This window comes from Arvicanthis niloticus, chromosome 5 (assembly GCF_011762505.2).
Source record: "Arvicanthis niloticus isolate mArvNil1 chromosome 5, mArvNil1.pat.X, whole genome shotgun sequence".
Lineage (NCBI taxonomy): Eukaryota > Metazoa > Chordata > Mammalia > Rodentia > Muridae > Arvicanthis > Arvicanthis niloticus.
The window spans coordinates 22,918,687-22,932,489 of NC_047662.1; the positions used below are offsets into that span (position 1 = coordinate 22,918,687).

At 50.6% G+C, this 13,803-nt stretch overlaps 1 protein-coding gene across 15 annotated transcripts in view; it reads left to right on the top strand.

Annotated features, from left to right (window-relative positions):
* Ptpru (protein tyrosine phosphatase receptor type U) overlaps nucleotides 1–13,803 on the top strand; it is a 110,454-nt gene that overhangs the window by 49,099 nt on the left and 47,552 nt on the right. For all 15 annotated transcript variants that reach the window (XM_076934076.1, XM_076934077.1, XM_034502033.2 and 12 more), the window contains 6 exons: nucleotides 2,410–2,541; nucleotides 5,416–5,687; nucleotides 6,122–6,203; nucleotides 6,308–6,423; nucleotides 6,697–6,871; nucleotides 7,304–7,597. In XM_076934076.1, coding sequence (XP_076790191.1) covers nucleotides 2,410–2,541; nucleotides 5,416–5,687; nucleotides 6,122–6,203; nucleotides 6,308–6,423; nucleotides 6,697–6,871; nucleotides 7,304–7,597 — 1,071 coding nt within the window. The remainder of the gene's footprint in view (nucleotides 1–2,409; nucleotides 2,542–5,415; nucleotides 5,688–6,121; nucleotides 6,204–6,307; nucleotides 6,424–6,696; nucleotides 6,872–7,303; nucleotides 7,598–13,803) is intronic.

Consider the following 13,803-nt stretch of genomic DNA (forward strand, 5'->3'; position numbering starts at 1 on the left):
ATCCCGCCCCCGCCCCGCACCCCAGCCCTTAATCATTCTTGTGACTCTCATGGTGCCCATCACTGATCCTGCACCACATTGTCGGGTCTTGAGTGTGAAACTATATCAGAGTCTTACTTTGTCTACTCTCGTTGGGTAAAGACAGGTGGTTTAATTTGTGTCTTCTGCTCACAGCTGCTGTGTGGCCCCTGGTCATCTCTGAGCATCATACTGAATCCATGTGTATGACAGATGTCATATTACATATTACATATGTCACTATGTAAACGCTGAGTCCCTCATGCAGGCTGGGCTTGGTAGTCAGGGCAGGCGTGGTGGTAATTGGCGCCCCTAGTGGTGGTGGTGAAGCTCTGGCAGGAAGAACTGGCTATCACTATAGCTCTCCTATCACTGGGAGAGCTGGGGTTGGGGCGAGGGTGAGATGCTGCCCACCTTTGGGAGATGTTGTTTTCTAAGAGATGAAGTTGAACTGGGCCTGGCCCAGAATCCCAGGTTTGGGGCTGACTAGGGATTAGTGAGAATGGTCACTCTGGCTAAGAGGTCACCCTGGATGATACGAATCTACGCCTGAGGGTCATCCTGACTGTGGTCACGTAGAGAGAACATCTGGTAGAGGGCAGGAGTCAGGGAGTCTGGTGGCCACTGACATTTGCCTGACATTTAGGGGATACAAATAAGACTGGGGTCACTCTGGCCAGGCACAGTCAAAAGGGAGCCCCTCTGGCTAAGGTCAGTCACCCAGGGGAATCATGTATTTGGTTAGGAGGTTAGGTTTCTCTAGTAGAGACCCCAGTCTAGCTGTTAGTCTGAGGTTAGTAAGCTCTGGATGGGATGGGAGGCTTGTCGGGTCTTGTACCTGGCTCAGAACTGTTGGGAAGAAACCACAGGGCTCTGGTTACCTCAGGCCTCACAGGGCCCTGAAGGAGATGCCTGGGGCGTCTACTTTGCCTTTGTGTAGGAGCTAGACTGGCCTGACTCCAGCCTGGGACCTAAATCTTACTTTTTTCTCTAGTCTGTCCCTGTGATTGGCTGGGACCTCCACAGGCAGGAAGTGAGCACTTCCCTCGCCAGGAAGACCACTCTCTGGCCACCCTTTCTTTCTGTGCCACACTGTGGGCTTTTTGCAAGGGGAGAGCTGGGGCCCTTTCAACAAAGATGACATTAAAACTCACTTACCTCATGCCTCAGGGCACAGTGCTGACTGGAGCTTTTCAGACAAAGAGACACAAAGCATGTGGGGTTTCCTGCACCAACTCCCTCACTACCCACTGTCTGCCTGGTACAGGCTGACACACATCCCACTGTTTCCCATTCTCTGGTGGGGTTTAAGGAGTCGAGAGACCCCAACAGTGAGGAGCTCAGTTGTGCCTCCCTCTGCCTGTGTGTGATCATGTGTTGCCTTGCAGGGCCGGTGGAAACATGCAAACAGGCAAAATGAACACAGTCAGTCCTCAAAGGGAAGACACTTGTTGCCTGCCCCGACTATGACATCACTTGCTGGCTTACTGTCCGGCCTTCTTCTTCTTGAGACCCAGAAGGAGCTCTTTCTCCCCTTCTCAGATTGGGGACTGTGAGCTTCGGGTGGGCATGAATTCAAATCCGGTTACTTTTCCTCATCTGGGAACCAGTAGCACACATACTTGCTAGGAATGGCAAATGGCAAAGCCAAGACTGAATCCCAAGTCTGTTCCACGTCTCCAGCGTCCACCACTGAGCTACTATTGTACCGTGGGCAAAGGCCTTCGTTGCTCAGAACCTCGGTCACCTCCTCTGTCAAATTCAGATTATTGATCTTGGTCTCCAGTCACCAGAATTAACATCCTCCAGTCAAACATGTATTCAATCCACATAGGATCTCACTTTGTCACATCCCTGGGGACAGAGATCAAAGATGATTGACTTTGGGCCATGATTGAGTGAATTCCTTTGGTGACTATCACATTGTGTCACATTCTTTCTGTGTTTGGTACTTAGCATCATGCTGTGCTGGGCCTCCATTTCCAGGCCTGTAAAATGGGACGAATCTAGTGCTGACCTTGGAGGCTGGTTTGAGGCTGTATGATGCAACAAGAATGATGATTGTTTTTTATTAAGGACAGCCTTGATGGATGGTCGAGCTGTTGGGGATCCTGGGAAGCGATGGGGGGGGGGGGGTCCTGGGTAGCGTTGGGGAATCCTGGGAAATGATGAGAGAGTGGCTAATGCAAAGTCTTGGTGTTGGTAAGGGACAATGAGGGGAGGGTTTTGGGGTAGAGGAGGGTAGGAGAACTTTGTTAGTTGGAGGGAGCCGTGATGAGGAAAGAGGGTAACCTGAGCAGAAGGTGGGGACGATGGGGGGACCTGAAGTATTGTGGTCCTCCTGGTCAGTGGCCTTGCCTGAGCTTAACCAACCAGGACCTATCCTCACAGCTGGCTGCACCTTCGAGGAGGCGAGTGACCCAGTTGTGCCCTGCGAGTTCAGCCAGGCTCAGTATGATGACTTCCAGTGGGAGCAAGTGCGGATCCACCCTGGCACCCGGACCCCTGCAGACCTGCCCCATGGTGAGCTTACTCTCCATCAGTCTTATCTGTCTACTTCCAGTTCTTCTCTAGAGTCTCCTGCTCTTCCTGGGATTTGAAGATACCTAGAAGAGGTGGCATGGGGTTTCTGGATATACAGTTGTCCTCTTCTTGGGAACCCTGGACCCTTCCCAACTTTGACTTAATGATGTACACTTCAACACTAGACTGGGAGTCTGGAGAATAAATGTAGATTTTAGTACTGGTCTCCTACTCAAATGACAGCCTTGAGAACACTCATTCTAGAATCATAAAGACATGGATTCAAATCCCAGCCCCATCATTTTGCCAGCTCAGTGGCCTCTAGTAAGCTGCTCAACTTTTCTGAGCCTTTGTTGTTTTGACTGTGAAATAGGAGACCAGTGGCCCATAGCACAGGGCACAGAGGTAGCACAGAGGTGGCACACAGGGTGTCAGTTGTATAGTTGCTATTGTTGAGGATACTTGAGAGTGCCTGGCAACTAGTAGCCCTCCTCACTGGGGACAGAATCAACTGAAAATTACGTGAATAGACATGAAGCAAGAGGGTCACAAGTTTGAGGCTAACCTGGGCTACTTGGTAAGTACTGCCCCTAAAATAAAATTGGAAGAAAAAGGAAAAGAGGGCTGAAGAGATGGCTCAGTGGTTAAAAATACTAGCTCCCTTTTCAGAGGACCTGGGTTCAAGTCCCAGCACCATATGGCAGCTCACAACCAGCTCCAGTTCCAGGGGATCCAATGCCTTCTCATGGCTTCTTAAGGAATTGCACATATTTGGTACACAGACATGTAGGCAAAACACCTAAATACGTAAAATTTAAAAACATATGTTGTCTTAGTTAGGGTTTTACTGCTGTGAACAGGCACCATGACCAAGGCAAGTCTTATACATTTAATTGGTTTACAGGTTCAGAGGTTCAGTCCATTATCATCAAGGTGGGAGCATGGCAGCATCCAGGCAGGCATGGTGCAGGAGGAGCTGAGAGCTCTATATCTTCATCTGGAGGCTGCTAGCAGAAGACTGACTTCCAGGCAGCGAGGATGAGGGTCTAAAGCCCACACCCACAGTGACACACCTACTCCAACAAGGCCACACCTTCTCCAACAGGGCCACACCTTCTAATAGTGCCACTCCTTGGGCCGAAATATACAAACCATCACATCTGTATTTTTAAAAGGAAAAAAGATAAGAGAGATCAAGGGCAGATTAGCCAGTTTATTACTGATGACGTATTGTAGGATAGACTGAGGCAACATCAGAACAGAGAGCTAGAGTCTCTCTCCTGTGTCCTGTTATAGAGGTGGCCCAGGGCTTTGGCTGTTCAACTCCCAGCATGGCCAACATGGCATCTGCTGGCAAGAGTGGGCCAGGGCAGTGGCAGTTCTTAGTGGTGGGTGGACTAGCAGCTGTAGGGGAGAGATCCCTTGGAGCTGGTTGGCGTCAGCTGGCCTCTGGAAGCAGACTCAGCTTCCATCATGGCCTTCCCTACCTCTCTGGTCATTTCCCATTTGTGTCACTCTGGGTGTGTCTCTTCTCTTCAGGGTTCTCCATCCTTGGATATGTTTTAGAGGCATCGCCGCTTAGCTTGTCTGAGGGGGATGCATAAAGGTTCCCCCCTGCAGGGTCTCTGTGTGACCTCTGTGCACCCTCAGACCCAGCCACTCTTTCCAGGTCTTAGGAGGTGCTCAGGTATAAGGATCTGACATAGATTCATGTTTTCCAGACCTGTGGTCTTCGCCTCTTTTTCTTCCTTGGTGACTCAGGGAACAGCTAGGTCTGGGAGGAGGGGTAAGCTTGGTGGATAGCCAGTCTAGGGGAAGTCCAGGTGAATAGGGATGAAACAAGAAGATTTGCTCTCAGAGGAGAGCGGACGGGAGAAAAGAGAGCTCTGGGGGGTGGAGGGGTGCATGTCAGAGCAGGGAGGGCTGCAGGGAACAGAGGAGGAGGCAAGAAGTGTCACACTGGAAGAGGGAGCTACCTTAGGAACTGGCTAACAGGTGTCTGGCTAGGATGTGTCCCTTCTAGGGTTCTAGTGGGGATAGGGACCCGGATGTTCATTCCCTACCCCTGCAGGACACAGGCAGCAGCCACCTTCACAGGACTCCAGGCTCACAGAGATGAATGAGATCCCTTTAGCCGAGTCCCTGGGGAGCCCTCCTGAGCAGGCTCAGAATGTGCTGTCAGCCAAGTCTGGGAGGAGGTAGTGCCTGTGGGTGCTGTGCAAGGGTGGCTTTGGGCATCTCCTTGGTATCTGCATCCCCCTCACTCCAAGAGAAGCTGTAATCCCCAGCCAGGTTCTGAGACATTCCCCACCATCTGCATCACACATTGAGGATCTTCTGGTTGGGACCTGGGCTGTTTGTGTTGGAATCCGGTGTGGGTGGGAAGGGAAGTTAACCCTCTCATTCAGTCCGTCCTACATCTTCATCAAGCTTGGGCTCTGGAGCCTGTGTGTGAGGACACAGCAAAGGCCTGAGGCATGACAGGCTGGTAGCAAGGCTGTCACAGGCTTTATGAATGATCAGAGCCAGAGGCAAGCACACAGGTGTGGGGGACTGTGTGAAGCTTCAGAATCAGTGACCTCAGGGGACCAACCCTGTGATGTATGACCTAACACAGGGCTAGGGAAAGTGGTGACTTGTGGATGGTGAAGGGCTGTATGGGTTTTGACAAGGTTGAGTTTGTGGGTTTTTTTCTTCCTAGCCCTCTCCTTTGGGAAACAGACCCTGGTGGAGGGGAGGGACCTACCCCATGTGAGAATTTAAGCACCCAAACCCTTGATTCCTGGTGGCAGTTTTGTTTCTGTCCTTTCTAAACGTGACCTTGGCTTCCCCTAAGGTCTCCTTGCCTCCTGCCTCTTCTTTTTGTCTCTCCAGGTGCCTACTTGATGGTCAATGCTTCCCAGCATGCTCCAGGCCAGAGGGCACATATCATCTTCCAGACCCTGAGCGAGAACGACACCCATTGTGTGCAGTTCAGCTACTTCCTGTATAGCAGGGATGGGCACAGCCCAGGCACCCTGGGCGTCTATGTGCGCGTTAATGGGGGCCCTCTGGGCAGTGCTGTGTGGAATATGACTGGATCCCACGGCCGTCAGTGGCACCAGGCTGAGCTGGCTGTCAGCACCTTTTGGCCCAATGAGTATCAGGTGGGCTGGGTTTAGTCAGTGGTTCCCCTTGCTTGGGCTTGGAAGTAAGGGCAGGAGCAGGCCGCCCTGATACCAGCTTAGGCTGGGATTAATATCTGTTCAGCATCAGGAGTCAATCTGGGGTTGGGTTTGGAGTTAGTCTGGGGTCAGTGTGGGTACAGAGTCAAAGGCCAATGTTGAGTTGGAACAGGACTCAACTGGAAATTCTGTCTGACTAGAAGAATTCTGCTGCTTTGAGGAAGTTGTCAGAGTTGGGATGAAATTTCCAGCCTTGACTGTGACTTTACTTTCTCTGCCCACAGCCCTGAACCAGCCGGCTTGGTGGTGAGGGTCTGAGTGAGCTGGGTTGTCACTGGATGGAGGAGAGCGGGCGGGTTGGGGGCAAGCTGGGCTGGAGGGATGTCACTTTGAAAATTGGCCTCCCATCCCCTCAGGTGCTGTTTGAGGCCCTCATCTCCCCAGACCACAAGGGCTACATAGGCTTAGACGACATCTTACTGTTCAGCCAGCCCTGCGGTGAGTCCCAGTCCACTTGGACATAAGGATGAGGGTAGCCTTGGCTCCTGCCTGCAGGGCACACAGGCCCAGCTCATGCTGGGGCTCTGCCTGTTTTCCCACAGCAAAGGCCCCCCACTTCTCCCGCCTTGGAGATGTGGAGGTCAATGCGGGCCAGAACGCATCCTTCCAATGCATGGCAGCGGGCAGAGCTGCAGAGGCAGAACGCTTCTTCCTGCAGGTGAGGGCGGCCCACAGAGACCTTGGCTCAGGAAGGTAGAGGAGGCCTTGGTTCCCTTTTGGGGTTTTGAGTCCCCCCTTCATACACCAGCATCTATATACACTGTGTCTTGCCTCCCCCAGGCTGTGCTCTGCCAGCTTGGATCCCCGTAACCCCAGGATGGGCCGGTTCCAGCATTTTCCAGCATCCTCAAATGCCCCTGGGATAGTAGGGACTCAGATCCACTGCCAGGTTGGAATGCTTCCTGACTCTCCCATCCCTTTTTCTCTTCAGCGGCAGAGTGGGGTGCTGGTGCCTGCGGCTGGGGTGCGGCACATCAGCCACCGGCGCTTCCTGGCCACTTTTCCACTGGCTTCGGTAGGCCGCGCAGAGCAGGATCTGTACCGTTGTGTGTCCCAGGCCCCGCGTGGTGCTGGAGTCTCCAACTTTGCAGAGCTCATCGTCAAAGGTCAGCAGATTGGCCTTGAGGAAGGCGGGACGGGTGGGGACAGGATGGGGCGGAGTTCGTAGAGTTGTGCATGGAGCTAGCTCCTTAGAGGACTTGGTGGGAGTCCCAGGGCAGATTTAGCAGAATGCTTGGTAGCAGCTTGAGGGACCTGGGAGGACAGAGAGGGTCTCCTGATGGGGGTGGAATAGGTTGCAGAGTTAGTTTCTAGCTGCGACCTGAACAGTGTCGTGGGCTGAGGAATGGGCTGGCCGAATGAGAGGACAGAGGGAGCGGGGCTGAATCTCCGTGCGCCTTCCAGGTGCTAACCCAGCGAGTGTGCTGGGGTCCCCCAGGCCTAAGCTTGGGAGTTCAGAGTGGGTGTGGCTGAGTTATGGAGTTCTAGGGCCACATCGTGGTATTAGTAGGCTCCTCCTCTTCTGCATATCCTCGCAGAGCCTCCCACCCCCATCGCGCCCCCACAGCTGCTGCGTGCAGGCCCCACCTACCTCATCATCCAGCTCAACACCAACTCCATCATTGGCGACGGGCCAATCGTTCGCAAGGAGATCGAGTACCGCATGGCACAGGGCCCGTGGGCGGAGGTGCACGCTGTCAACCTGCAGACTTACAAACTGTGGCATCTGGACCCGGACACTGAGTATGAGATCAGCGTGCTGCTCACGCGCCCGGGAGATGGAGGCACAGGCCGCCCGGGGCCACCACTGATCAGCCGGACCAAGTGTGCAGGTGGGTTGGGGGAAGGCCCTCTTCCACTGAGGCAGCAAGGCCTCCCGACACATACACATTTATTGACACATATAGAAAATAGCCTGGGCTATTTTTCCATAGCTTGTCTCAAAAAATAAAGCAAGAGAAACAAAAGAGACAAAGAAAAATACCCCCACCTCCCCACAACCAAACCAAACCAAACCAAACCAAACCAAACCAAACCAAAAAGGCAGACTAAGAAAACAAACCAGGAAACTTACCAGAGCCCTGTGATAGGTTGTTGTCATACCTATTTCACAGATGAGGTGATTGAGACAGAGATGTTAGGTGCCTGGGCAAAGAACATAGCGCCAGTAAGGGGCAGAGATGGGACCAGAACTCTTAATTGGCTAGGTGCAGATTCTTAAACACTATCAATTAAAAATTGTGTGTGATGGATTTTGTCTGGATTCCCTGGACCTGGCATTGAGTTGGAAGTCAGTTCTCCCTTGTTTAGGAGGATAAAGTAGCAGTTGCTAAGGACCCCTGATGCACCTGCACCCAGAAGACTAATAAGAAGAGAAATGGACAGGTTTCTCTGTGATGTCAGTGTGCTGTTTCTGAAATTTTCTTAGTGATAAGTCTCCATGTAGATTCATGTACTGTTGTACGAACACAGGTCCTCCTTACTGTCATGTTTTCCACAGCGGTTCTATTTTAGATAACTATGGTTTAATTTTACAATAAAAAGATTGACATCTGAGGCTGGCAAGATGGCTCAGTAGGTAAAAGGTGCTTGCTGCCAACCCTGACGGCATAGAGACTCACAGGATAGAAGGCGAGAACCCATTCTCATAAGATGTCCTCTGACTTTCAGATGTGTGCTGCGGTATGCCTGTGCCCTCTCCTCCCAAGCCAGTTGAAAAATAATATATACAACATAAACGTGTAACAAATGTATAAACAAAAATGTGTAACAACAAATTGGCATCCATAGACTCCATAGATATCGTAACAGACTCCCCCAGTTTCCGGTGTTCGTGTGCCTCTGTATGTGTAATTAGTTTGTGTAATTTATGGCCTGTGTAGGTTTGCGTACGCAGTGGGAAGCCCAAGCAGTGTCCCTATAGACAATTCCCATTGCTGTTTTAGACCACACCGACTTCTCTCTTCCTCCTCCCACCCCCTTGGTAACCACAGACCAGTCCTTCATTTCTAGAGTTTTCTCCTCTCTAAAATGTTCCATAAATGACACCATGCAGTATAAAATCTTTTTGGAATTGCTTCTGTTTTTTTTTTTTTTTTTGTAACAGATTTATTGCAATATGATCTGCATTTGTCCGTGTCACTCACTAAAGTTCACAGTTTAGAGGCGTTGTGCAACTATTAATGATTGCTTTTGGAACACGTCATCACTCTTAAGTGGGAACCTTATGCCATTTAATGGTCACCCAGTTCATCCTAATTCTGAAGTCCAAGTCAAACATGAGTCTACTTTCCATCTCTCTTGATTTAGTTTTTGTAGGTGTTTTATACAACACAACCATGCATGGTGATTTATAGTGTTTTTGCTGGCGTGTGTGTGTGTGTGTGTGTGTGTGTGTGTGTGTGTGTGTATACAGGCTTGTAGGATGTGCACTTATGAACTCAGGTACCTGAGGAGGCCAGAAGAGAGCCCTGGGTCCCACCAGCCTCTGTCTGGAGTCACACAGACAGAGGTGAATCACCTGATGTGGTTGCTGGGGATGGAACCCCAGGATCTCTCCAAGAGAAGCAATTCCTTTAAATGGCAGAGTCGTCCTCCCTTTCCTGGTCCTGATTTGCATTTCTGTAAGTCTAGTGTTGCCGAACATCTTTCCACACACGACTGCCACCGCCTGTGCTGCTCAGTGGCTTGCCTGTTCGTATCATTGCTCATTTCTTAATAGAATTGCTTTTTTTCTATGAAGTTTTGAGAGTTCTTTATGCATTCTAGATACTAGATGTAGCTAGAACATATTATGAATGCACCCGTGGATTAATGGATGTATAATCTAGAGGCACTTCCCCTAGTAAGGATCTTGTCTTCTCATTCATTGTCTTTACATGGATCGAGAGCAAACATTTTAAATTTTGATGAATTTCTGTTTCTCATTTGCCCCGTGCTTTTGGAGTCAAGCATAAGAGTTCCCTGCCTTAGCCTTAGTTGTCAAAAAAATTTTTTTTATTTCTTCTTTTATTTTATTTCTTTTTTCTTTTTTCTTTTCTTTTTTTTTTTTTTCAAGACAGGGTTTCTCTGTGTAGTCCTGGCTGTCCTGGAACTCACTCTGTAGACCAGGCTGGCCTCGAACTCAGAAATCCGCCTGCCTCTGCCTCCCAAGTGCTGGGATTAAAGGCGTGCGCCACCACCGCCCGGCTTTTATTTTATTTCTAAGAGTGTAACAGTTTCATCTTTACATCCATGGTCTATTTTGAATAATGTATGATGCTTAAGGTTAAGAGTCAAACAGTTTTTACAATTGATACTACATTTCATTTCATTGGTAAATTTATTTACTTAGTGTTTGTCTATGTGTGGGCATGTGCTTGCCACCGTGCCGGTGTGGAGGTTGGAGGACAGCTTATTGGAGTGTGTTCTCTCCTTCCACCGTGTGAGTCCTGTGGATCGAACTCAAGTTGTCAGGTTTGACAGCAAGCATTTTTTACCTACTGAGCCATCTTGACAGCCTGCAATTCATATTCTTAAGTGTTATTAAAAGCTGATTTGTGGGCCAACAAAAATCTAATGTAATGCCAGACTTTGGGAGAGAGAGGTACTTGGTTGGTGGGTCAGTGTCACTGTGGTGATTGCCTTCTAGCTGAGGGGTGTGGTTGGGATGATGTACCCACTTCGAGTTCATTCTTCTTGTTTGTAAGTGGAAACAACATTTATCTCTACCATATGGGGTAGGGTAAAGATTCGGGCAACGGGTGTTTATTGAGTGTCTATTATGTGCCAGATAATGTTACAGTTGCTAGGGTTACATGGCTGCACCCTAGACAGAGGCCACCAGCATTTGAGTCCTCTTAAGACTCTGCAGGGAGCTTGTGTCCTGGCAGAAGGAGGCAGACGATAAATAAATAAACAAGTGGAATATATAGTCTGTCAGATGGTGATAATTGCGTGAGGAGGAATAAATCAGGGCGGGGACGGACAGAGGATTGTTATTTCTAAAAAGCTGAAGGACTGTCTTACTGAGATGGCTCGTATTTGAGCAGAATCATGCAGGAGGTGAGGGGCTGAGCCAGGTGGTGTGCTCTAGGGGTACAGCTAGGGAGGGAACAGTCTAGACAGGCAGACCTTTGAGTGCCAGGGCCTGGAGGCGTGGGGAGACCTGTGAGAGAAGACCTATAAACAGGGCTTGGGATGTCAGATTCACCGGCGGGCGAGCGAGCAGGGTTGGACAGCATGGGTTGGAGAGCAAGATTGAGCATGCGCAACTGGTGGTCAGGCCTGCTCTGGAGATTTCGTGGAGGATTGACTATAGGAAGGTGTACTGGACACAAAGAAAGCACCTAGGAAGAGGGATCAGCACTGGAGGAAATGCTTATATCAGATTGTCCTGTAAACATATCAGTGGGCATTTTCTTGATTAATGATTGATATGGGAGGGCCCAGCCCACTGTGGGCGGCCTTGAGGCAGGTGATCTTAGGTTTTATAAGAAAGCAGGCTGAGCAATGTGTGAGGGAGAGGGAGAGGGAGAGGGAGAGGGAGAGGGAGAGGGAGAGGGAGAGGGAGAGGGAGAGGGAGAGGGAGAGGGAGAGGGAGAGGGAGAGGGAGAGGGAGAGGGAGAGGGAGAGGGAGAGGGAGAGGGAGAGGGAGAGGGAGAGGGAGAGGGAGAGGGAGAGGGAGAGGGAGAGAGTGAAGGAAGGGAAAGGAGGGGAGGGGAGGGGAGGGGAGGGGAGAGATCTCCATCGTCTCTGCTCTGCTTCAGTTCCTGCCTTGAGTTCTTGCCCTGGCTTCCCTGGATGATGGACCATGGTGTGGAAGTGTAAGCCAAATAAACCAGATAAATGTTTTCTTCCCCAGGCTGCTTTTGGTCATGTTGTTTACTATAGCAACAGAGAGCCAGACTGTGACAGAGGGCAAAGGTTCCTGAAGGAGACACTCAGGAAGCACCCGCAGTTATTGCAGCCAGAGACAGGAGCTGGGAGCCCAGTGGAAGTGACCAGGATGAGATGACAAGCTGCTCAGCTTGGTTGGTTCTGAAGTCAGCGGCATCTGCTGATGGATCTGCTAAGGGATGAAGAAGAAAGAAATAGAGGGGGCCCAGGATGCTCCAAGGTGTTTTGCTTGAGTAACTGGATGGATGGAGCTGTCACACACTGCAAAGGAGACCACAGCAGCAGCGTTGGGGGTGGGGTGGGGGGCTGACCTGGGGAGTGTCATAGATCAGGAGCAGTGCCTTGCACACAATGACTTGAGATGCCATTAAATGTGCCAGTGGCGATCACTACCAGGCAGCTGGATGGATGATGGAGGGGCTGAGGGAAGGGTGCCGGCTGCTGGTACGAATCTGAAAGTTGTCAGTACAGAGAGGGTGTTGGTGTTGATGGCATTTAAAGCCATGTGGCAGGATCACATCTCTCTCATCAGTGTTCTCAGTAGGGGTGATTCTTTCTCCTAGGAGACGTTTGGTGGTGTCTGGAGACATGCTGCCTGCCATTCTGGCTACTGGTGGTGGGTGCTACTAGCATGAAGAGGTAGAGGCCAGGGACAGCTGTCCAGGGACCATATCTGATCTAAAGTGTCAGTACTGTTGAGGTTGAAAGGCCCCTGTTTAGATTTTTGGGGAGTGTAAGTGTGGAGATGGACTTGGGAGCTGATCCTCGAGGTCCTGCTGTGTTTTGGGTTAATCTGGGCAGTGGTAGGGGAGCGTATTACATACGTGTGAAGTAGCGTGCCCCATACACCACAGGCACTCCAGAAGTGACAGCCGTCATCAGTATGGTGTGCTTCATGTACATACGTGTGAAGTAGCGTGCCCCATACACCACAGGCACTCCAGAAGTGACAGCCGTCATCAATATGGTGTGCTTCATGTACATACGTGTGAAGTAGCGTGCCTGGTACACCACAGGCACTCCAGAAGTGACAGCCGTCATCAATATGGTGTGCTTCATGTACATACGTGTGAAGTAGCGTGCCTGGTACACCACAGGCACTCCAGAAGTGACAGCCGTCATCAATATGGTGTGCTTCATGTTTCAAAGGCATTTTTGATTTGCCACTTAGAAGAAAAGAAATCAGGGCTTGAGGCCCATGGGAAAATGTCTGTTGCATTCCCCTGAGTGTATGGATGGGGATGAGACTTGCTTGCAATCAGACAGTGGGTCAAGGACCCAGGTTGTGGGTGGGGCTGGGGAAACGCCTCAGTGAATAAAGTGCTTGCCGTCAGCGACATAATAGAGATGAGGGCGGTAGTGTGTGCCTGTAATCACTGTGCGGAGCATTGAGTGGAGGCAGAGGACTCCAGCATGTACACACACACACACACACACACACACACACACACACACACACACTGTCTGGGAGCAGAGTGTGGGTTGTTTTTGTTTCTGCAGGTGGAACTGAGCAGTCAGGCTGAGTTTGAGCCATTCTTTATGGCTAGGAGCTACTGTCCCCTACAGCCCGGCTCAATTCCCCATGACCTGAGGCTGTTACCAAACAGTCTGAACAGAGATTCAGTCTCTTGACCAAATGTGCCCGGTGGTGCACAGCAGAGCCAGGGGCAGAGCTGGTATCTTAGTTTCTTCCCTGCTGCTGTGATAAAAACAACTTGAGGAAGTGTTTATCTTGGCTCACAGTTGGAGGGTACAGTCCATCTTGACGGGGATGTCAGGGCAGCTGGAGCTTGAAGCAGCTGGCCACATGGCAGGTAGTCAGGGAGAACAGAATACTGGATATTGGTGCTCGGTTTCCCAGCTCCTTTCTATTCAGTTTGGGATTTAAGTCATGGTACAGTGCCACCCTCATCTCAGGTGGTTCTTCCCGCCTCAGTTAACCTCATCAAGAAAATCTCACACAGGTATGCCCAGAGATTCGACTCCAGGTGGTTTAGATCCTTTAGATTGAGAATCAGCATTAGCCACTGCAGCTGGCACCTCTGGATTTCCAATGAGTGCTGACGTTGGCACTTCCCCTGCCTGGGGCCAGGTGTCCACTAGTGTCAAGTACAGATAAACAATTTCCTCAGGCTAGTCAAGGGTAGGGATGGGGCAGGGT